Source organism: Panthera pardus, unplaced genomic scaffold (genome assembly GCF_024362965.1).
Source record: "Panthera pardus isolate Hobbes unplaced genomic scaffold, ASM2436296v1 HiC_scaffold_1, whole genome shotgun sequence".
In the NCBI taxonomy this organism is placed as follows: Eukaryota; Metazoa; Chordata; class Mammalia; order Carnivora; family Felidae; genus Panthera; species Panthera pardus.
The window spans coordinates 69194982-69220696 of NW_026526654.1; the positions used below are offsets into that span (position 1 = coordinate 69194982).

The window sequence follows — 25715 nt, forward strand, 5'->3', positions numbered from 1 at the left end:
TTTTTTTTTTAAAGCTTACTTATTTATTATTTGGGTGAGGGGCAAAGAGAAGGAAGGGAGAGAGAGAAACCCAAGCAGGCTCTGTGCCACTAGTGTGGAGCCCGATGCAGGGTTGGATCTCACAAACTCTGAGATCATGATCTGAGCAGAATTCAAGAGTCGGATGCTTAACTGACTGAGCCACTCAGGTGCCCCCAAAAGGAATGAACTTTGATACATGCAACAGCCTGGATGAATCTTGAGGAATTATGCTGAGTGAAAAGTGCCAGCAACAAAAGGTTACACAATCTAAATGTCCATCGACAGACAAATGGGTAAGAGAGATGTGATATATATACACTGTAATATCACACAGCTATAAAAAAGAGTAAGATTGTGCCATCTGAGACAATATGGATGGACATAAAGAGTATTATTCTAAGTGAAATAAGTCAGACTGAGGAAGATGAATACCATATGATTTCACTCATGTGGAATCTAAAAAAAAACCCACAAATGAATAAACAAGTAAAATGCAGTAATAGACCTATAAACACAGAATGAATTCATGGTTACCAGAGGAGAGGAAAGTGGGGGTATTGGTAAAATGGGTGAAGGGGAGTAGGAAAACAGGCTTCCAGTTATGGAATATATAAATCAAGACAGCATAATGAAAATAGTCAATGATATTGTAATAGTGATATATGGGAATAGACGGTAGCTACACTTGTGGTGAGTACAGCATAAATTATAAACTTATGGAATCACTATGTTGTACACCTGAAACTAATGTAACATTGTGTGTCAACTCAAAAAAAATTTTTTAAAGGATTACACATTGTCCAGTTACATGATATTCTTGAATTGACAAAATTACAGAAATGAAGAACAGATTAGTGGTTGCTAGAGGTCAGAGGTGAGTGGCTATAAAAGGGCAAGTGGAGGGATCTTTGTAGTGATGGAAAATTTCTATATCTTGACTTTATCAATATCAATATCCTCATCACGTTACTGCCCTATAGTTTTGCAGGATATTGCCATCAGGGAAACTGGGCAAGGTACATGAGATTTCCCTGCATTATTTATTATTGCTTTTCTTATTGGAGCAAGCTGGTGGAAGAAAGCAGGGGAAGCGCCCACTAGCTCTTCTGGGCCCTTTGGAAGACTGTAGCCAGCAAGTAGATCCATGTTAATTAAAGGCCAGAACCTCACACAGCAGCTTGTAAAGTATGCATCAAACCCCCTTCCAGAGAAAGACTGGGAGATGGTTGTTTCTGTCGGCTTCCTCTGTGCCTAGCCCGGGGGAGTCAGGGATAGTTACAGCAAGTGCTCATGCACCCGTGAACTGCTCCTTTGTTTGCTAGAGTCCTTTGGGACTCATGAATGCAAGCCCTTTTAGCTTTCATACATAGGTGATTTGGGGGCCCATCCCTCAGCTGACAGCCTTAAAAGTAGGGGCACTAGATGTGTGGTTCAAACCCTTTGCTCCTCAAAGAGAAGATGGGTGTTAGGATTCCCTCCCAACAGCATGGTGCTATGCCAGTGGGTAGGGTCTATGGCCAGAGTATGTCTCAGCTTTTCCCACTCATTTTGATGTGGGTATTTTCTCAGTTGCTCAATGAGTAGGGATCACTTAGCTGAATTTCTGGGTTTCTCTCAGAGGGAATTCCCACATGTATAACTGTACATTCTGTTTATCCATAGGAGGAGGGAAATTCAGGAGCCTCCTATGTTGTCATCTAAGTCCAGAGTCCCAGAATTAATTTTTTTTAATATTTTAATGTTTATTTATTTTTGAGAGAGAGAGAGAGAGAGAGAGAGAGGGAGCACGAGTGGGGGAGGGGCAGAGAGAGAGGGAGACACAGAATCTGAAGCCGGCTCCAGGCTCCAGGCTCCAGGCTCCAAGTTGTGAGCACAGAGTCTGATGTGGGGCTCAAACTCATAAACTGTGAGATCATGACCTAAGCTAAAGTCAGATCCTTAACTGACTGGGCCACCCAGGTGCCCCATCCCAGAATTTTTTAAATGGTAAAATTTGATGCTGGTTCTCATACATTGCTGGTGAGGATATAAAGCAATTAAATAATACCTGAATGATGTTCTAGAATCTCAAACTGGGAAATCTAGCCTGAGGAAATAATCCTAAGTAACAATGTTAAATACAGAAGAAAAATTTCAGGCACAGAGGTCTTAATCATAGTGGTGATACTATAGAGTTAGAAACAATATGTCCAGAATTAGGCATGCTTACATAAATTATGGTATATGTAACTGACAGAAATAATATCAAAATGTTGGTAATAATTAAATATAAGAAAAATCTATGGCTATCCATTGCTTTCACTTTATTCCGTGGAGAGAAACAGAGAGGGGTGGAAATAAGGGAGAAAGAGAGAGAATTAAGAAAGCAGAAAAGAAAGGGAGCCAGGGAAGAAGAAAGAAGAATTTAAGAAAAGAGGAGTAAGAAAGATAAAAAAAACAAACAACAAAAAAAACACAGGCACTTGGGAAAGCAAATTATATCTTCCTTTAAGAAAAAACACTACATAAAATCCAAATTTAGAAAATTAGAGCTGAGCCTTCAATTTAAAAGGATGTATTAGATGGAGCACCCAGTGTCCCAGTTGGTTGGGTGTCTGGCTCTTGATTTTGGTGCAGGTCATGATCCCCGGATTGTGGGATCGAGCCCCAAGTCAGGCTCCACACCCAACACGTAGCCTGCTTTGGATTCTCTCTCACCCTCTCTCTCTGCCTCTCCCCTGCTCGCACACTCTCTCTCTCTCTCTCAAAATAAATAAATGTTTAAAAACAAATAAAAGGATGCTTTAGGGTCAGTTGCTCTCATAATTTTAAAATACTAAAAAAGGTTCTAGTATGCTACTTCATGCTATCTCAATTTCATTTATATAGATGTTAAGCAGTACTCTTGTATAAGAGGTACAGCTGTAAATATAAATAAAATTTAAAATTTAAAATGAAATTTAAATTAAAAATAAAATGTTTTATTCAAACCATTCTAGACTCTACAGTAATACTACATAATATCAGTCCTCTTTGAAAAGTCATAAGAGCATGTTTTTCATACTTCCCAGTGAAATGCCACAAGAACATTTCCATACGGCATTCCAGTGAACAGTAGAAATGAAGCTCCACAGAACTCTATCCAACTTTTACACAGAGGAAAACATTCTTCTGGTTCATTAGCAAATAGTGTGCAAAGGCAAAGGAAGCCCCCTGTGGATAACAAAAACAAGCTCTGATACCAGGAACAGTTTCTCACATCAGAGGAAAGGATCAGAATGGAAAGGATTAGAGAAACCTTAAACAGGTACAAGATGATTAATGATGGTCTTTCCATAACACATAACCTATGCAGATATCCATTCATCACACTAACTAGAGTAAAGCCTTAACTATTTCAAAACCAGTCTTCAGCCAACCATCAGACTGCTAGGTCTCAAGTTCTAGATCTAGAAGTGGTCAGAAAAAAAAAGACAAGAAAATGTTTCATGATAATAAAACAACATCTAGAAATGACCAAAAATGCCTTAAATTAGCCAGTAATTCTAAAATAACATATAATGTAAGTGAACAGATACCAAACCTGAAGAAGCACTTGCGTTAAGCTGGCAAAATCAAAAAGGTCAGCCCTGACGGGAGATGCTCAAAGATTATTTGCAGAATGAATGATACATATGGAAGTATCACCGGAGTTAAATAAGGAAAAAGAAAAAGAAGGAAGAAAGAAGCAATAAACAGCAATCAGAAGTAACTAATGATAAAGAGCACCCTTCGCTGATAACATAAGTAAGAGAAGGCAAATACAGGAGTAAAACAGAGCAGGCACCCACTTTAAAGTTGTAACCATTGACTTGTATACAAGATATATAAAGAATTCTCAAAATTCAACAACCAAATAAAAAGAGGGCAAAAGATCTATATAGACAATTCACAAAGGAAGAGATATGGTGGCAAATGAACACATGAGAAGATGCTCAACAACGTGAGTCATTAGGAGGCTGCAAATTAAAATCACAATGATATACCACCAACACTTACATCAGTGACTGAAGTTAAAAACCAAAGCCAAAGCAAACAAACAAAAAATCCAAATACTGCCCAATAATCCTACTCCTAGGTATTTACCCAAGTGAAATGAAAACCTACATTGGCACACACAACTGTACATAAATGGTTATAAAGGTTTTATTTGTAATTTGAAATTCCTCAAATATCCTTCAACTGGAGAATGGATAAATGGTCTGTGGTATATCCATGCAGTGGAATACTACTCAGCGATGAAAAGGAACAAACTCCTGATACACAGGAACAACATGGACGAATCCTAAATGCATTATACTATATGCAAGAAGACAGACTCAAAAGGCTACATTTTGCACGATTCCATTTACACACCTACAAAGGCAAACAATACAGGGACAGAAGATGGACCAGTGGTTGCCAGCAGCTGATGGTAGGAAAAGGAGAGGATTACAAAGGGGCAAGGGAAAATTTGGGGGGTGATGGAATTTTCCTATATCACAGAACTGCATATTAAAAAGAGAGAATGTCACTGTTTGTAAATTATACCTTAACTTTTAAAAAGATGAAACATAATTGTAGCCATTGACTTCTCTCCTCTGTTCACTTCTTTCTCCCTTCTGCTCCTGTACAGGTTGGCCTTGCGGAGTGGGACGGGGAGAGCTAAGGTGTGTAGGGCAAATGTTTGTACTGACTTTCGGGAGCAGAACTAGATAAGCAGAGCTGGGGGTGGGGAGTATTCACTGCATGGATGAGCGCTTTTGCAGGGGACTAAAATTCAAGCTAAACTAACTTACAGGTACTGGGAAAGTTTCGAAAAACCCAAACACAGGCTAGCTCAGGATGAGTTGCTCTCAAATTTTTTTCAGTATAATTATATTTACCTATGACACGAATCCCATCAAGGATGGCCCTCTATCTCTCTCTGACCCTCTATTTCTCTCTCTATCATCATTCTTCTTTCTGTCTTTTCTGCAGGCTGGCTTCCTACTTTTTTCATTTACATGGTAGGAAACCTGACCATCGATACAGAACTCGCGTGGAATACCATTAGCTCCTGGTTGGAGACTGAGGTTCTACCTCAGTTTTACTTCCAGAATCCTGCAGAATACTGTGGTCCTGTCCCTTTGATCAGATATCCACTACTAAGCCAATCAGCTGTGTGTGGGGGGCAGGGTGTCAAGCCACGCAAAATGGCTGCTCCCACTGTAACCACGTGGGTGGGGAAGGAGCCAGTGTTCCCCAGAAAGCAGAGGGGACAAAACATTCTGTACATTATACATGGCATGAGCAGTCTTAATCTTTATGGCAGGTTACATTGCTTAAAAAGTATAGTAGAGTCAAAGTAAAATGGTCACTGTCTTTATAGGGAGAATACAACCAATTAACATGTTATGCTTCTGATTAAGGGCCTGATTCCAACACCATTTTAAATCACCTACATATTATGTACCTTTATAGGATAAATGCTTCTAAAGTTTATATGCATTATTTTAAGAGGACATTAGGGTAACAATAACATAAAATTCCATTTAATATGATATAGTATTTCCTCACCTGTAATTGTAAATTCTGTAACTTAATTTGTTTAATGGCAGGTGCAAAATATATAAACAACCAAACAGAATGAAGACCAAGTAGAATCAATGCCCTATACACATGGTAAGCATTTCAAATTATGCATGAAGCATAGTCAAAACTTATGTCTTAAGGCTTTATGATTTTTCATTTTTATAGTAATAAAACCAAAGGCGAAGGACCACTTTAAAGAGGAGGCCAGGGAACAGAAAAGGATTTTTAAAAAGGGACAGACATCTTCAAAAATTTAGGACCATAAAATGGGTTAATGAGAAGCTGATACTGAAGTACTCATTTTGCTGACTTTTATTTAATGTAGCAAGAATTAAGCCTTAGAGATTAAATTATCATAGCAGAAAGTTTTCTGCTTCTTTGAACTACTTTCTAATTCAGCCCGAACAGATGACTTTGCATCCACCCTAGTTTTGCAAGGCACACCTGCCTTTCTTTAAAATGAATGCATCAATAAATTTCATCCTTTGATCTCCTATCACATTGTGTTTCAAAACATCAGAGTCTGAAGCTGTGTCTTGAATAGTGGCCAAACCTCAAAAAACACAGCTCTGAGTTTGATCCTGAGCCCATAAAATCTGAAGATTTGCAATCTCAGCCACAAGTCTTTTTTTTTTTTTTTTAACCTCATAATAATATGCAGAAGTAGTTCCTTTCTGTCAGCAACTTTAAGGCCTAAAGGATTAGATTAAAAATTTATGGCTATAAAGTAATGAGACTTTCTTTTTTTTTTTTTAATTTTTTTTTAATGTTTTATTTATTTTTGAGACAGAGAGAGACAGAGCATGAGCAAGGGAGGGGCAGAGAGAAAGGGAGACACAGAATCTGAAGCAGGCTCCAGGCTCTGAGCTGTCAGCACAGAGCCCAATGAGGGGCTCCAACCCACAAACTGGGAGATCACAACCTGAGCTGAAGTTGGGCGCTTAACCAACTGAGCCACCCAGGCGCCCCATTTTTTTTTTTTAATATTTATTTTTGAGAGTGAGAGAGACACAGAGTGTGAGTGGGGGAGGGTCAGAGAGAGAGGGAGACACAGAATCCAAAGCAGGCCCCAGGCTCTGAGCTGTCAGCACAGAGCCCAGCGTGGGGCTTGAACTCACAAACTGTGAGATCATGACCTAAGCTGAAGTCGGCCACTTAACTGACTGAGCCACCCACAATTTTAACTCGAAGGTGTGCCTCCTAACTACCCTTATTTACAAAATAGTAGGATCCTCCAGTACTTTCCCCTCCCCAATGGACCACTTTGCTCTGGATTCCTGAAGGAGAAATGGGTTTGTCACACAGTTTCCCAAGGCAGTGCCTGCTACCCAATCTAAGCCACTGCCATGGCCACCATCACTGTTGTCAGCTCTGGATTCTGAACCCCTGCTCCAAGCTCCCCTCAACCCTGTTCCCGGTCCTTCCTCCTGCAGCTAGTTATTTCCTCAACACCCTGTTGCCTCCAAGTATAGAAAACCACCCTTTCTCCTTCACTCAGCATATACTGTTAGTACATAGTTCTTTTATCAAAGGTTTAAAGGTAACGAAGGGTAATTATAGCATAGTGCAGAAACAATTTCAAATTGAATTCTATGAATCGCTATTTTTAAAGGTTTGTCAGAATTCCTGATCATCTTTTTCCTTAAGTCCCTTCTCTCTGTCATGGTTCTGGAATCTCTTTCCCTCACTCCAAAACTTTCCCCTACTTCCATCAATCATAGCCAAAGAGAGGGCATTTCTCAAATTTCTGTTACTTTACTCTGCAAAAGGAAATTTAAGCTCTTCCCTTTTAGTCTTTTCCTTCCAGACATTGCCTAGAGACCTAAACTTTTACAACTAACAAAAAAAACCCATCTCGGTGTCTTCTAAAAGTTCACTTTTCTCTGTAAGGAATGTCCCATCCTTTTAGTTTATCTGACAAAAGCTATAGCCCATCCCTAAATAATATCTTTTTCTTCCTGTTATAAACACATACCAGAAATTTTGCAGTCAGATGACTATTGTACTCTCCAAAAACCCCATGAGAGGCTATTCACTTACTAGAATGTTATCATCGCTCTTGAATTATCTTCTAAACAATTTACTAATTCTTCAAGAAAACTGGCTTATTGCTGCATTCAGAACACTTTCCTTTGGTCTAATTCCCTTACCTCTGCTTCAATCTCTCATTCTCATGCCTACATTCATTCATTCATTCACTCAACCAACCAGTGTGTATAGCATTAGGTGTGGGAAACAGGGTTCTAGTACTCAAGATACTTTCAATCCAGAAGGGACTATACCAGTTCTACCTACGAACCAAGAGACAAGGAGGGCAGAGTTCTGTGTGATTAGACTGAGTTCTAAAGTTAGGATGAATTTTTTCAAGCTCTCACTAGCTTATATGGATACTTTAGGCTTGAGATAGAAAGATGCTGCTTTGCAGGCTGACGGTTAGTACCTCCAGTCCATAGAGATATATAGCACATTTCTGCAAGTAAGCTAATAATGCTACAAATGGTGCCTCCTTCCTGAAAATACTGTATGTCATCAGTGGAATGCTTAAAATTGAACTGTCCTAAATTTTAACTGCTTTTCACTTAGTCAACCAAGAAGTACTTATAAGTGTCTATTTTTTTATGGTCTTGAGAAGGACAGCCGCACCTACTGAATATCACATTCATTTATAACAGAGTTCTAGGCATCATGTTACATCAGTTGAATGGACAAGGTCAAGAAAGAACTGTCAGGTCAATTATACCTTAGTAAAGTTGAAAACAAAAAGAACTGTCTGCTGTTTTATTGCTACAACAATAGATCTTCATAATGTTAGTTCTGAGTCAACAGTAAAAAATTATATCTAGAATACTACTTTGGAGAAGGGCAAGTATACAATGCATTTTAGACAAAATGTAATCCACAAAAGTAATTTGTTTGACTTCCTTTATTTGAAGAATTAATCTTCACTTACATGGAAAATGAAAATATTCAGAAAGATACTTCTTTCCCTAAGGATTCCAGACAGTAAAAGTTGACTTGATAATGTGTAAGTCAACTTTTAGGCAACTGGATGTCTTAATCCAAAAATATTTTTTTAATGTTTATTTATTTGTTGAGAGATGGGAGGCAAACAGAGAGAGAGAGAGAGAGAGAGACAACGTCAAGCAGGCTCCCCACTGTCAGCACGGAGCCTGATGTGGGGCTCGAACTCACGAACCTTGAGATCATGACCTGAGTCAAAACCAAGAGTCAGACACTTAACTGACAGTCTTGTATAAGTAGTTCTTATTGTTCCTTTTTTGTTATCTAAGCCAACGCTAAGCAAAGTTGCAAGATACCCTAAGTCTGTCTTGATATACTCTTACCTCCCTAATTCTTGGGTAGTGCTTTGAACCAACACTATTCTGTGGCTGCTCAAGACTTTCCTAGTTCACTGGACCTCATGACATCTCATCCCTGACTCATTCTTCAAAACATAACCATCCCTGGTCATATTTCTTCCAGCATCCAACTGCAAATTGGGCTAATCTCATAAACCAACTCAAGCTAACATATTAATTAATCACGATAATGGCTTAATATACTGCTGCTTTGAGGGAAATCTGCAAAACAATAGATTTATAGAAATATAATACCATAATCCAAGAGTAGGGAGTATTTTTCCCATTTATGGTCACTGATTAACTAAATCTAAAATTAAAATAATAAACAAAAAAAATCAAGGGTTATAACAAAAATAAACCAGCTTACATTTAACTTCAGTTTAAGAGAGGAAATAAGAATATACTATCTGACATTTGTGTATAGTCTGTACATGTATTTATTGTTCTTATACAACATGTATTTTTTAAATTCAGTTTAATATTTAAAACTGCTGGAAGTTCATACTTTTCCTATTTTAGAGATGACAAAAGTTAGTCTCAAAGAGGTTACATTACTATCAAATGGCACAGCAGGGACTCTAAACAATTTTAATTCCAAGTATTTTTCCACTAGGCACGACTCCTATAAATGTTCATAATATCTCATTTGAAACTAAATAAAAGAAACATGAAAATACACAGATGCAATGATAAAACTACACTTCATTCCACATATGGCCAGTTTAAAAAGTGAAGAGTAAGATGGGGAGCGTGAGTGAGCGAGCTAGGCAAGAGGAGAAAGTAGGAAAAGAGATTATTGAGCAGAAATGTCAAAGACAGAAGAATAGATAAGGGAAGGAAAGAAAGAAAAAGGCAGGTGTGTCTGAAAGGAAGGATGAGTTGAAGTCTGGACCCTTTGGGGTCCTCCACTCAGTATAGTGTTCAGCCAACACACCTGGCTTCATGTCTCCAGAACAGTCTTGCTCTGCATTCCTCCTCCCCATGCCCTCAGCCAAAAATCTTCCCCTATCTAAGCCATCCAGAGAGCTGTGAGCTAGTATTTCCAAAGATCCCCAGAGCCCTGACCTTATCTTGGTCTAATCACTGTAATCACCATAATTAGTTTTCCTTTCATCTCCTCAGTGAGAAAACTAAAAGCTATTTCAGAAATTTGCATTTTCTTCTATCTCTGAAAATCAATAGAAACCCAAGCACTTAGTAATGGTAGTAACAAAACAGCAAACAAATCAAAGCTAAGACTTCCATCACTCAAACAGCCAATGGCCAAACTTGCCTTACATACAGGCTGTTCACTGAAAAACACTGCTCTCAGGCCACGGGTAATTAAATGCCTATACTTATTCACCATTTAACATTTCTAAATTTTTTTTTTATTTAGCTCACTTATTATCTAGATAAATGAGGTATAACTGCTTTCAAAATGAGATAAATATCCTATATTACTAGCATTTAACAAACTTCTTAAATCATTGGTATAATACTTTATAACTAAATGAACAGGCCTGAGAGACATTAAGTTTGAATACAGCTTAGGCTCTTAAGTACCTGAGTGACTGCACAAATTACTTATTATCTTTGAACTTTAGGTTCTTCATCAGTAAAATGAGGCTAATCATATAGTAGCAATCACACAGGTAGTTTTAAGAATTAAAGGAGATGAGGGCGTGAGGGGTGAGTTAAATGGGTGATGGGCATTAAGGAGGCACTCTTCTGAATGAGCACTGGGTGTCATATGTAAGACATGAGTCACTGGGTTCTACTCCTGAATCCAGGACTATACTGTATGTTAACTAACTTGAGAATAAAAATTTAAAAAAAAAAGGGGGGGGGATTAAAGGAGATGAGTGCTTAGAACTGTATGGCATGTGTAAGCACTCAAAGTTATCTCTTATTATTACTATTATTATTGACCACCAACCTTGCTACCTACCGGCAGAAAACTTAACTATAAGATACATTTTTGCTTTATTAAAGAAATTTTAGAAGTTTTAGAAAAATACTGGGGTTTTATATAATATATGAATGGTAATAATAGAAAAAGTCAAGTATTTATGATCTTGTATACACTAAAATTAAAAAACAGAAGCGTCATCCTTTTACAGATAGTTTACCTCAAAGTCTATCAGCTGTAGGTCAGCAATCAATGTCACCAGCAGGCCACTGTTATAGAGCTCTTGTGCGAGCTGAGCCACGGCTTCTGTGGGAGGCTCCTTGTCATTTGTACCACACAGAATTTCTTTCATTGCTTGCAGTGATTTCGACACTTCCTCAGAAGCCTGGTGAACAAAAAATACACTCATAGTTATGAGGAATGAATATTTTCAAGCTATCAACAAACAAACGAACAAATCTACTTTCTGGATCCTGTTTATTTATGATCAAAGAACACTACAGTTACAAACAAAAAAACACTTTTTCATAGACATTTCTTTTTCTATTTTGGAAAATGTTGCAAAAATTTATTCACATAAAAAATATCTCTAGTATTTCTAGTTAGTCAACATAATTAAAAAACAATCTTCTTTTAAAACATATTCAGGGTCCTTGGGTAGCTCACTCAGTTAGTCATCTGACTCTTGATTTTGGCTCAGGTCATGATCTCACAGTTCGTGAGTTCAAGCCCCACACTGGGCTCTATGCTGACAGTGCAGAGCCAGCTTGGGATTCTCTCTCTTTCCCCTCTCTCTCTCTTGCTCCCACTCCTCCCTCTCTCTTTCTCTCTCTTTCTCTCTCTCTCTCAAACTTAAAAAAAAAAAAAAAAAACTTTTAAAACCATACTCATAGTCCAACTTTGCTAGTAATTAACTATAAATTTTACTCTTAAAAATTAAATTGACTGTTTTGAAGACCTATCCTACGAGTAGCTACTCGTCTTTATTCAAAGCATTTGTTAAGGTTTTTCAACAAATTCCTATTACTCTGATTTTTTAACGGACTAAGTAATAAAACTGAATTGTTGGGGCATCTGGGTGGTTCAGTCGGTTAAGCATCCAACTCTTGATTTCAGTTCAGGTCATGATATCATGGTTTGTGAGTTTGAGCCACACGTTGGTCTCTGCACTGACAGCTCAGAGCTTGGAGTCTGCTTCAGATTCTGTGTCTCCCCCTCTCTCTGCCCCTCCCGGGCTCACACTCTGTCTCTCTCTCTCTCCCTCAAAAATAAACATTAAAAAATTTTTTTAAGAAAAAATTTTAAAAATTAAAAAAAAAAATTGTCGGGGCGCCTGGGTGGCGCAGTCGGTTAAGCGTCCGACTTCAGCCAGGTCACGATCTCGCGGTCCGTGAGTTCGAGCCCCGCGTCAGGCTCTGGGCTGATGGCTCGGAGCCTGGAGCCTGTTTCCGATTCTGTGTCTCCCTCTCTCTCTGCCCCTCCCCCGTTCATGCTCTGTCTCTCTCTGTCCCAAAAATAAATAAATAAAAAAAAAAAATAAAAAAAAATTGTCAAACACACAATTATCAAAACCCATTAAATTTTGTTAATCCACTTATCTCTCCCACATAATCATTGCCTTTTTTTGCTATCTAGGAAACTTAAAAAAAAAATTCTCCATATTTTAAAGAATAATAGGAAAATCCATAGAAGTAGAAAGTAGATTTAGTGGGTGCTCAGGCTTGGGGAAGGGAGAATGAAGAATGACTGCTAACAAGTACAGGATTTATTTTGGGGGTGGTGAAAATGTTCTGGAATTTGATATTGGTGATGATTGTGGAACCTTGTGAGAATACTAAAAATCACTGAATTGTAAATTTTAAAGTTTGCCCTTTAAAGGAGCAAATTATATGGCATGTGAATTTGCTCAATAAATCTTTTTTAATTAATGCAGGCGAGCAAAGGAGAACAGGCCAATCAGTTAACAATTTAATTTGCTGAATATTTTAAAAGAAATATAGTTTTATACTTTCAAGTGTACTACTGTAATCATTATAATTGAAGCAGGAAATTAAGAGAATAAGGCAAATTAAATAAAAGTAATTCATAGCAGCATAACACTACTTTAAAAACATAATTTCCAGATACATCTTAAGATCTGACTGAAACAATCCTTAATTTATTAAAGGTTGGAAGTCTCTTCAAAGTGTGAGATTTATTCAGAGAAGAGTACTTTATATTGTACATAGTTTAGAATAATTATAAAGCAAACAGCTATGTGACCATAACACAGGGCAAGAACACAGTATTTTCAGAAACCCTGAAGTCACCTGAAGGCAACCTTTTCAACCTAGAAGAAAATATTTTTATGTCTTTGATGAGCATCATTTCTTTAGTTTTCTTTATAGTTTTCTTACTTGTGTTTGCATTCCAAAACAATATAGTCTAGTCCTGCCAATTTTGAACTTTTTGATATAGTACCTGTGTCCTTTTATGAGGTGCGTCTTTTACTCAGTATTATGTATGCGAGATTCATCCATGCGGTTGCACGTAGGCAGCAGTGCCTTAAACTTCATTGCTCTCAAGTATTCCATTGATGGCGAGACTACAATTTTTCAGTTCTACCTTTGATGGACGTTTGGGCTGTTTCCACTGAGGGGTTATTATGAAGAGCAATGCTATGAACACTCTTATACATGCATCCTGGTGCCTAAGTGCAAGACTATCTCTAGAGTTTGTACCTAGGAGTGGAACTGCAGGTTTTAGCACAGGCACATCTTCATATACGACTGATGATACTAAGCTGGTTTCCAAAGCAGTAACACCAGTTTGTACTTTATCCTTCACACTGGATGAAAGTTCTCATTTGCTTTCCATCCCTGCCAACACTTAATATGAGACATTTTCCATTTTTGCCAAGATAGTGGGTGTATAATAGGAATATGCTATGGTTTTAATTGGCTTTTTCCTGACTACTATGGAAATGAGTATCTTTTTATGGTTTTTTTTTCCTGTCTTCTGCCATTTATATTTACTCTTTTATGGAGGTCATTTCTTCTAATTGGGCCAATATTTGGTTCAATATTATACAACTACACAAGAATTTAAAATACAGTTCTACATCCCTTATAAGATGTCAGATAGAAAATAGATTCCTACATTCCTATAAGAATACAAGATTGTATTATACATTGAGATAGAAAGATACTGTGAACTGAAGAATATTTATTTTATAGATCTCTTAAGTCTTGCCATATACTAGTCACTTTAGAGAGAAATTGAATATGCAGGATCCAACATCCCTTTGAAGGAATAAAATAATAAAAACAATCCTTCCTAAGAGGAAACCCTGCTTAGTAGGACATTTGAAAAATGTTAAAATGAGGTTCACTGTCGTAGAAATTATCAGTTGATCTTTAAATAAAAATGTCTTGGGGTACCTGGGGTGGCTCACGCAGTTAAACATATGACTCTTGATTTTAGCTCAGGTCATGATCTCACAGTCATGAGACCAAGCTCCACATCAGGTTCCACAGTGACAGCATGGAGCCTGCTTAGGATTCTCTCTCTCCCTCTCTCTCGGACCCTCTCCCACTTGTGCATGCCCTGACTCTCTCTCTCTCTCTCTCTCTCTCTCTCTCTCTCTCTCTCTCTCTCTCTCCCTCTCAAAAAAAAACCCCACCAAAACCCAAAAAACAAAAACCGTTTTATCCTTCATGTCAGTATAACATTATATTCCAGTGTAACCCCTTAGATTTTTAAGCTCTATAGTCTAAAGGGATCCAAGTTTGGTCAGAGGCTCAAGAGAGTGAACTAAGAGTTCAAGGCAACAGACTTAACAATTGCATAAAACCTGAAATAAATTTATTTTTTTAAATTTTTTTAAATATTTATTTATTTTTGAGAGGGAGAGAGAGACAGACAGAGGGTGAGCAGGGGAGAGGGAGAGAGAGACACACAGAATCCGAAGCAGGCTCCAGGCTCTGTGCTGACAGCACAGACATCGGGCTCAACATGGGGCTCAAACCCATGAACTGTGAGATCATGACCTGAGCTGAAGTTGGATGCTTAACCGACTGAGCTACCCAGGTGCCCCGCCACACTTAAATGTATTTATAGAAACTTTATGTGAGCATCACAGACCATATTTGGGATTCTTCATCAAGCTTTTATACTGGTTTTTGGTTTTGGAACATATGCATTTAAAAAATAACATTATTGTTTTAGTTCATACCTTGTCTGTTTTTTTGTCTTGCTTTTCCAAAATGGCCAAATTGTCTTTCAGAGTTTTCACGATTTCTGCTGGACTTTTGTGTGATTTACTAAACAAAGGCATCTTTTTCATCTATAGAAATCTCTTCTTCCAATACAGAATGCTAAAAACAAACAAATAAGCAAACAAAAATCATGAATTTAACTCTTTTTAATTTTTTTCCTAAAGTTTTAAATCAAATTCTGGTCAGTTAACAGTGTAATATTATTTTCAGGTGTTCAATAAATAAAATGAAGTGATTCAACATTTCATACATCACCCAGTGCTCATCACAAGTGCCCTCCTTAATCCCCATCACCTATTTCACCCATCCTCCCACCCACCTCCTCTCTGGTAACCATGTTTTTTCTCTATAGTTAGGAGTCTGTTTCGTGGTTTGCTGCTCTCTCTTTTTTCCTTCCCTTTGCTTGTTTGTTTTGTTTCTTAAATTCCACATGAGTGAAGTCATATGGTATTTGTCTTTCTCTGACATTTCACTTAGCACAATGCCCTACATGTCCATCCATATTGTTACAGATGGCAAGATTTCATTCTTTTTTATGGCTGAGTAATACCCCACTGTGTATATATAAACCACATCTTCTTTATCCATTCACCAGTCAATGGACACCTGGACTGTTTCCATAATTTGGCTATTGTAGATAATCCTGCTATAAATGTTGGGCTGCAAGTTCCCAACTTTGTAAGGAAACTCCATACTGTTTCCAGAGTGGCTCCACCAGTTTGCAATTATTTTAACTCTTAACATGATTAAATTATTATACCAAAATATCTTATAAGTTTCTAATAATCTTAATTCAATAATTTGAAACATTAATATTGATCAAATTAGGGGTGCCTGGATGGCTCTGTTGCTTGAGAGTCTGACGTCAGCTCAGGTCATGATCTCAAGGTCCATGAGTTCAAGCCCTGCACTGAGCTCACTGCTGTCAGCACAGAGCCTGTTTTGGATCCTCTGTTCCCCTCTCTCTACCCCTCCCCAGCTCATGCTCTCTTGCTCAAAAATAAATAAAACATTTAAAACAATTTTTTTTAATATTGATCAAACTAAAATGAGTTTCATCAAGTTTTACACCAAATTTAAATACATATAAGTATTTTAAGACATATTTTAAAAACTTTGCCTAATAGTTTTTACTCAGAGTTTAAAATTTTTTTCTACAATACAGTGATTGGGAAAAAATCCCAATGGGAAAAGGAGTACTTTTAGAGAATAAGCTGATATTTAAAAGTAGTTATTTTAACTGATGAGAGTGATGACAACAGTGATAGATAAAAGAAAAATGTAAAACAAGAGTGGGATTAGAATCTACATACTGTGGTAAAGCAATATTTAATGCTACTCCATGACAATCACAAAATTGCAATGTGAAACTATTTAGAATCTGTTCTGTATTTACTCTTCCATATTCAGTTGGCCATACTCACTAAAGAAATGAGGCCTACCACAGTGGAGGGTGAGGAGAGTGAGGAAAAGGGAGTATTAATTCTTGTTTTTGAGAACATCTATTTACGTAGAGCAGAGAAAGCTAAATATGGCTGTCATTGCCCTACTTACACTAAAAATGTAAGTATTAGGGAGAAAATTATAATTGAAAGCTTCAGTGAGGAGAGGCATATTCATGTACTTTATATTATTAACAAAAACATTTCAAACACTTCAGAAATATGATATAATAAATCAAAGTGTTCCATTAATTAACCACCTAGAGAAAAAAACTTTGGTATATATTCCTCCTGAAATTTTTTATACATATAGAAATAAACATATATATTTTTAATGTTTTTTTTAATTTATTTTTGACAGAGAGACAGAGCGTGAGCAGGGGAGGGGCAGAGAGAGAGATGGAAACACAGAATCTGAAGCAGGCTCCAGGATCTGAACTGTCAGCACAGAGCTTGACGCGGGGCTCGAACTCGTGAACCGCGAGACGATGACCTGAGACGAAGTTGGCTGCTTAACTGACTGAGCCACCCAGGTGCCCCTAAATATATATATATATATGTATGTATATATATATATACTTTTTAAATTTTTTAATGTTTATTTTTGAGAGAGAGAGTGAGAGAGACGGAGCATGAGTGGAGGAGGGGGCAGAGAGAGGGAGACCCAGAATCTGAAGCAGGTTCCAGGCTCTGAGCTGTCAGCACAGAGCCAGACTTGGGGCTTAAACTCACAAATCACAAGATCATGCCCTGAGCCAAAGTCAGATGCTCAACCAACTGAGCCACCCAGGCACCCCGTATATATATATATATATATATATATATATATATATATATATATATGTATGTATTTTAAATATTTATTTATTTTGAGAGAGGGCATGCTCACGTGAGTGGGGGAGGGGAGAGAGAGAGGGAGAGAGAGAATCCCAAGCAGGCTCCATGCTGTTAGTTGTTGATCTCACGACTGTGAGAGCATGACCCGGGCTGAAATCAAGAGTCATACACTTAACTGACTGATCCACCCAGGCACCTCCAAAATAAATATATTTTAAGACAATATAATATTAAACATTATTTTGTAACTTTTTCCCATTTTTTAAAATATCTTGAATATCATTCTATGAGTGTATGGTTAGTTCTATTACAATAACTTTTATCCAATATACTATTCTGTCAGCACAGAGCCTGAGGCAGGGCTCCAACTCACAAACCACGAGACCATGACCTGAGCTGCAGTCGGATGCTTAACCGACTGAGCCACCCAGGTGCCCCATTTTCTTCTTAAACGACTATATCATTTATTCTACCAATACCCTATTGATGGACATTTGGGTTAATTCCATTTTTTCTAATATTTTTCTTACTAACAATGATGCAGTTAATCAATGCAGGATATCATGCAAACGTGTATACACAAACATGCACATCAGTGGATAGCAGCATTCTAACTAGCTATTCCTATAGCAAAACCGTGGTTATGGTCCTAAATCCCTAATCCCCCTAGATTCCTATTTCCCGATTCTGATTCTCTAGCATTTCTGCCATTCTATGAGCTACTTTATATCCTTCCAATAAATTCCTTCAGTATGTGTTGTTTGTGATCAGGAATTCCAGTGAGATAGGTGTATGTTATGAAGTAGAAATCAAAGTGGTAAGTGTGGATTTTGATGATAAAACAGAAGACCTAAAAAAACAATTCTTGTTTTCAGAAGAGATGCTGTTTTCAGTCGGGTGCCTCAGCTTTTCAGTGTGGGGAAAGTCAGTGGGAAGGGAACTTGCCCACCCTCAAGGCAAGGATAAGTTTGAAAAGCAAGTTAAGAGGCCCCAGGGAGCCTCTAAAGTGGATACTGAAAGTTGACAGAGGATTCAAAGATAAAGCATGTGAGGATCACACTGATTCTCAGTGGATGGTGTCAGGTGCAAAAAAGAGAGAATCAGAAGAATATTATATCATGCACCTTAATAAAATTCAAGAATAAAATTATGAAGATAGACTAGGTTTTTCTTTAGTAATCAGCCCTACACATAAATAAATGAAGGTAGCATATAATTTAAAAGCATGTGTAATGTGGAAGTAGGGTGGGTGCTGAAACAGTCATTACAGAGTTGGGCAGAGCAAGCCAATTGTTGCTTCCGACCTGAGTGATCTTGGGCACAGGATGTGATCCCTCTATAGGCTCTGTTCTCATCTGTAAATGCGATGATAACATCTCCCTCTTAGGATTATGAGGATTAAAAAGTAGAGCACCTTGCATAGGGCCTTGTATAAGTAAGGTACTCTATAATGTGTAGCTGCTATTATTACAAAAGGTTCTACGTCATAATGAATAAATTATTTCATGAAAGAGAAAGACATAGTTGAGATGGGATATTGTCTTAATAATTGAGACATAATAATAATTGAGACATAATTGAGATATCATATTGTCTTAATTAAGTGCCCTAGATATTTCTGGCTCTTTGACTCACACACTTTTTCTTTTAAAAAATGTACATTTATTCTTTCATTGTTAAATATTTAATGATAAAATACTTAGCATTATAAGTTGTTTTTTTTTAGCTAAATGCATTTGTGTAATTGTTCTTTTTCCTCATGTGGTTCTTCTGCACTAAGGTAAGGATAATTGACTGTGGGAATTTCAACTAAATGCTTCCTGACATCAAAACAAAATACAAATTAGAATATGGTATCATATGACGTGATTTTTGTTCATTACTTATTGCTCTGCTCAGTTCTCCTTGTATTGAGCTAATTCTAATGAGAATTCTGGTAAAATTACAAATGTTTTCAGGACTCCCATGTTAACATGGTAGTTACCCAGCATTTCCTGATCTGCTGTCTCCCAACTTTTTATTTGCGTGTTGGTTTGTTCATTTATTCATTTACTTTTTCATTCAACAAACAATCAGTAAGTACTAAGCACAAGAATCTTGCTAAGTACTTAGGATAGAGCTATGCATAAGAAAAATACAATCCTTGCTCTTTAGAACTTACTATTAAATGGAGAAAGTAAACATTTTAAGATCAATGAGATCATATAACAGAGGGAAAGAAAGACACAGTATAATGCCCCTCAATACAGTATTCCTTTCTTGAAATCACTATTTTCATATTTTAGGTATATCTACTTACTATAACCACTATATATAAAATCAGTTTAATAATATTTTTAAATTTCATAGGATCATTATTCTTCAGTTCTGGGATCCATATCATGAGGGAAATCAAAACTGTATCTCAAACTAAGCAGCCCCAGTCCCTGATCCTCCACAAATTAAGATGAAACTCTCCTAACTGCTCTGTTCTCTTCAGATCGTAACCAGACCCACCCCACCTCTAGACTGAACACCTTCCTGTATCGCCCTCAAACTCCTGACTGCCCTTCCTACTCTGGGCAGCCACGCTGGTCACTTGCATGTGCATCACATCCTTTACCCCACTGGTCATTTAACAAATGAGCCACCGGCACTCAATACTACCTGCTAAACAAAACTTCATCTGGTCTGGGTTGGTAACTGATCCACTATGATTCAGAAATTATCACCCTTGTCTGTGTGTCATTTATTCTATCGATAAAATGAGGGCATTCATTTTCAAAAACTTTAACGGTGAATTCAGTTAGTCATATCACCCTAACTCATATTTTTCCATTTCATTTATGAAGATATCGAAAAAAATTGCCAAATGCCTTGGGAAAGGCCAGATACATTGTATTTGTTTGTTAATACTAGTTTAATTATTTTATTTTACTTATTGCATCCCCATGACTTATTTGCTTTTTGTAACTGGAACTTTGTACTTTTTGACTGTCCCTCACCCATTTCATCCACTCCCACCCCCCCACCTTTGGCAACCACCAATATGTTCTCTGCATCTATGAGCTCATTTTTGTTTTGTTTTGTTTTTAGATTCCACTTACATAAGTACACTCATACAATATTTGTCTTTCTTCGTCTGTCTTACTTTCCCAGCACAATGTCCTCAGTGTCCATCCATATTGATCAATGGCAAGATTTCATTCTTTTTTGTGGGTGAATCATACTTATGTGTGAATTATATATAGAGAGAGGGAGAGGGACAGGGACAGGGGCAGGGAGGCACATTTTCTTTATCCATTAATCTATTGCTTGGCACTTAGGTTGTTTCCATTTCTTGGCCATTGTAAATAATGCTGCAATGGGGGCGCCTGGGTGGCTCAGTCGGTTGAGCGTCTGACTTCGGCTCAGGTCACGATCTCACGGTCTGTGAGTTCGAGCCCCGCGTCCGGCTCTGTGCTGACAGCTCAGAGCCTGGAGCCTGCTTCAGATTCTGTGTCTCCCTCTCTCTCTGCCCCTCCCCCACTCACACACTCTGTCTCTCTCTCCTTCAAAAATAAATAAACATTAAAAAAATTAAAAAAAAAAATAATGCTGCAATGAACATGGGGGTGCATATATCTTCTCACATTAGTATTTTCATTTTTTCTGATAAATATCCAGGAGTGGAACTGCTGGATCATACGGTAGTTCTATTTTTAATCTTTTTGAGGAACTGCCATACTGTTAAGAGAGGGCTCTTAAAGAAAGAGCATCATATTTTGAAATTAGACCGGTTATATACAGTGAGCTCTAGGTTGCTCATCACTGATCCATATCCATTCTGTCTTTGACTCCTACTATCTATCCATCATGGCTAAAGACAAAGTGCTTCAGGTAGAGACAAAAGGAATGACAGAGTCCTGAAAATGGTGCCTTCTGGGGAGAAAGGGGTAGTAGTAATTTTTCCACAAAGTCCACCTCAGAGTTGTTAGAATATACATTATATTTCAGCAAAGCAGGATGCAGGGACAGGAGAAGATGCCAGATTATGTCCAACAGACTGACACTAGAGGAATGCCTCTTGAGCACTGAAAACTATGGAGGCCGCGCATACCAACATGCCCTCTAGTGTAGTGCTGATAGCGGGCCATGCAGCAAACAAACGTCTATGGACTGACAGTGGCCCTGTTGTACTTTTCCATTTTCAAGAGTGAGTAAACAGAATAAACAATAAATAGTGTAGGGTCTATTTTAAAAAAAAAAAGAAAATGCAGCCCAAGAAAGGGGAGAAATGCCCTATGGGCTTAGGCAGGAAAGGTTGCCTCCCAAATCAGTTCTCTGTAGGAGACAGAACAAACGTAACTGGAAAAAAAAAAAAAAGAGAGAGAGAGAGAGAAAAAAGGACTTCAGCTAAAACCCAGCCAAGATGAAAGATCAAAAACACATATCCATACACACACATACAGTCTAGTAATCCAAACCTGCACAGAGCAGAAACGACCCCATGGAAAATTGACTGAGGACAACTGAAAGGTACAAAATTAGTCAGTCTACATTTGTTCATTAAAAAAAAACACTTACTGAGCACCTATATATGTATATTACAGAGATGTGGAAAAGATAAAGTGTTATCCTACAAAAACAGGTATTACAACAATGGGGGGAGGTGGAGGAAGCCAACAAGAACCAAAAAAATCTAAAAAATGAAGCAGAGGCAAGAAAGATGTAATAGCTTCAGCAGACAAAAAAAAAAAAAAAAAAAAAAATCAAAACCTCTGTTCCCCTAAAGAACTTCTCTAGTTGAGATTAATGATGACACCCCAAATTCCGTGTCTTGTGGCTTTTAAAAGAAACAAAATTTATGCTCTCAAAGCTCATTCCTATAAAATGACCTTAACAAAAACAAAGGATAAAAGTCAAGTTGCCTTTGAACTTCCACAAAACTAAATGTCATAAGAACATAGACAAAAACCTACAGAGTTCTGAAAGTCTATAACTTCATAACTGAATCTCTAGCAAACATATTTGTGTGTGAACAGATTGTATATGCTTACTAAAAATCGTATGAGACGAGACGGAATCAAACCCACAAAGGTTCAACAAAATAAATGCTAAAAATCAGAAATAATTCTTGAAAGGATGCCTTGTTATTGTTGGTAGGACATGTGGGAGGGTAAGAATCTACAATTATAATTAATTCATACAGGAATAAAAATAAATAAGAATTCAAGTTAAAAAGGAAACCACCCCAAAAATCTCCAAGAAGAGAGAGATAGAAATAGCAACAATAGAAGCAGAAACAACTGAATCAGAAAAGTAAAAGAAAAAGAAAATCTCTGGTAGCTATTTGGTCCCTGTTTCTCCTGGTGATAGACCTGTCTGCTCTACTTCCCACCCCACCCTACCCAAAGGGCAGAACATGACCCAGGCGTGGCCAAAATATTCCTTCCACTGCCTTGACTACAGCAGTTGGCTCACAAGTAGATTGTGACACCATTAAGCTAATCAAAATGCTTCAACAGCACTTTTCCCCTTAGATATCTTATTTATTTTTTTTAATAATTTTTTTGAGTTTATTTTATTTATTTTGAGAGACAGAGAAAACACAGGAGTGGCAGAGAGAGACAGAAAGGGAGAGAGAAAGAATCCCAAGCAGGTTCCACACTTTCACGCAGGGCCCGATGCGGGGTTCAAACTCACAAACCATAAGATAATGAACTGAGCCAAAATCAAGAGTTGGAGGCTTAACCAACTGATTCACCCAGATGCCCCTTACCTTAGATATTTTAATTTAATTTGGTTTAGATAAAATATTTGGGGCATATAGAAGAAGAAATAGAAAACAATGTAACCAGTTCCTGTATATTTACCACCCAGCTTAAAAAATACAAAACAACTTAAACAACCCCCTTGGTACATCTCCCTGATCCCATTCCCCTTCGGGTCACACTGATGGGAATATTACTTGGACAGTAATTTGGCAGTATGGATCTAGAACTCTTAAATGTTCACAACCTCTGATTTACTTCTGTTTCTGGAAATCTATGTTAGCAAGATAAACTAAGGGTTTTCTCTGAGACATTATTAAAAACATTTTAACATCTCTGAAATTGAGGTGTTTTTACAACTGAGGAAACTTTACCCTAAATAGTAGGTTGTTTTCCTTCTTTTTTAATGGTATATAAAGTATATGACTTATAACCAATGGCTTCTTAGATTTGATGAAATGCAGTACATTGTATGGCTATGAAAATGTTTGCAAAGAATGTGAAATAAAATGGAAATGTTAAAAACAGCATTCCATATTATGGAACTGTTTAAAAGCAAACAAAACACAAATACACAAAACATACACATAGAAAAAATAATTTACAAAAGTTAATGGTGATGGTTTCTGGGTAGTCGGTTTATGTATGCTAAATTTTCTTTTTCCTTCAGATTTTGGGTTTTTTTCCCAAACTTTGTTTAACAGGCCATGCAAATGCTCTTATAATGGAAACATCTTCTCATAAATGATATTTTTCAATAAGTGAACAACTAACTGTGTTTTAAAGTTCAAACTGTGGAATATCTGGTCACCATGTCTTTTCAAAGCATTAGTCAAACAAATATGATTTCTGTTACTTTGGCTATGAAATTTTCATAAAGAGTAGAACTTGGCTCAGATTCTGGAGAGAAAGCCAAAAAAAATTATTCAGCTCTACTTCCAGAGAACTCAGGCCCTGTAGATTTTGTAGTAGATTTTGGCAGCATTCCCTTTTCTGATACGTGGTAAAATGCTTCATATCCCTAACTTACATGTGAGTGTTGTTAAAGATGGCCCTGAGTCAATCACTCGAGTGAGTCATCTGAACATGTTCAGTGATATAAGTGGAGAGGAGTGTTTATAGGGGAATGAGAAGGGGAAGCTAGGAGAAAAGGTCATTTGGGACATTCAATTTCCTTGTTTTTCATTCCTTAAAATATTTAAAGGGGAATAAATGTCTATCTGTAGGGGCTAATGAGCATTTCCAGGCCTTTATGTTTAACCTCCAATTATACTGTTCAAAAATAGTTCAAAGGTTTCCCGTAAAAGTTTAAGGAAGTGAGAAATTCATCTCTGAAGCCAAGAAAAATCTCAAGATTTCCATAGATAAAAACATAAAAAGTAACCAAACTTCTAACTTAGTGGTTATATATCTTCCTAACTTCATGTACTAATTCTATTTTTAAATCATTCTATTTAATTTAAATTATTCACTGAAAGAAAGCCAACTCAAAAATGAGCCTTCTTTCCTTTCACATGTTTATTTTACAATCAACAATGAGTGAGAGAGGAACATTTCCAACATTCTTTCTTAGAGCTTGCTAATTTAAACTTAAGGCATAATTACCTTCTCTTAAACTAAAAAAAAAAATAAAACTTAGCCCCACATTAAAAAAAAAAAAACCACAAAAGTTCAGTAATGAGCATTCTTTTATCTGTATTGCAAATAGAACTCACAGACATGATATGATCAAAGTGCATCTATGGCAGATAATTGGGCTAGTAAGATTCATTTTTTTTAATGTATATACATGAGTATATACATCTGTCAATATTCATTGAACTGTTCTCTTTAAATGGGTAAATTTGATTTAACGTATATTTAAAAAATTTTTAAGTATTCCCAATGGTTCTGCTGTATTTGTCATATCCAAGTAGTCCCCTTTCCCCCCACTGACAAAGTCATAATTTAGAAGTGCCTTCACAGAGATAATAAATTACAAAGCATATCATTCTAGTTATGCATATTATGACACCAAATCCATTATGGAGCATATGATATATGTCAAAGTGTTTTCCAATCAATGGCTTCTTTAATGATTCTATTTTAAAATACATATGTTAAATGTAATTAGGCACTACCATTAAATTTTTCACTTGAAAACCTATAGAAATGAGTGAAACTGTAGGCAATAGAGTATAAATAAGGACTTTGACTGATCATTCTTTTTCTCAGTTCAAAATGACTAAGAATGATTTTGTTTTTATAAGTTTTATTAACAGAGTTTAGGAGAGAGCTTTTCTAAAAGTGGACAATTTACACAGAAATGGAAAACTTGTGAGAAGTTTCTTATGCATCCTCATTCATCTGGAAGCCTTGGTCAGACTTGCATCAGAATAAAAACTCTTTTTTAAGAGAAACCCATGTCCTTGAGAACTGTTCCTTAATTCTAGTGTACTGTAACCAGTGAAATAATTTTAAAAACACAATTAGTACATGAAGGTAGGAAGACACACAACAGCTAATGTATTTGTTATTACAAATAATAACCTACTAGACTACTATTCCAGGGAAAACAACCAGTAACTTCATTCATTAGGTTTATAGTGATGTTTCTGTTGACA

At 37.0% G+C, this 25715-nt stretch overlaps 1 protein-coding gene across 11 annotated transcripts in view; it reads right to left on the minus strand.

Moving 5' to 3' along the window:
* The window catches only part of CAB39L (calcium binding protein 39 like), a 135552-nt gene that overhangs the window by 72082 nt on the left and 37755 nt on the right, over window positions 1–25715 (minus strand). For 9 of the 11 annotated variants that reach the window (XM_053899691.1, XM_053899697.1, XM_053899683.1 and 6 more), the window contains 2 exons: window positions 15059–15200; window positions 11066–11230 (listed from right to left, as the gene is read on the minus strand). In XM_053899691.1, coding sequence (XP_053755666.1) covers window positions 11066–11230; window positions 15059–15169 — 276 coding nt within the window. In that variant the 5' untranslated portion in view covers window positions 15170–15200. The remainder of the gene's footprint in view (window positions 1–11065; window positions 11231–15058; window positions 15201–25715) is intronic. The other 2 variants (XM_053899705.1, XM_053899706.1) reach the window with 1 other exon arrangement.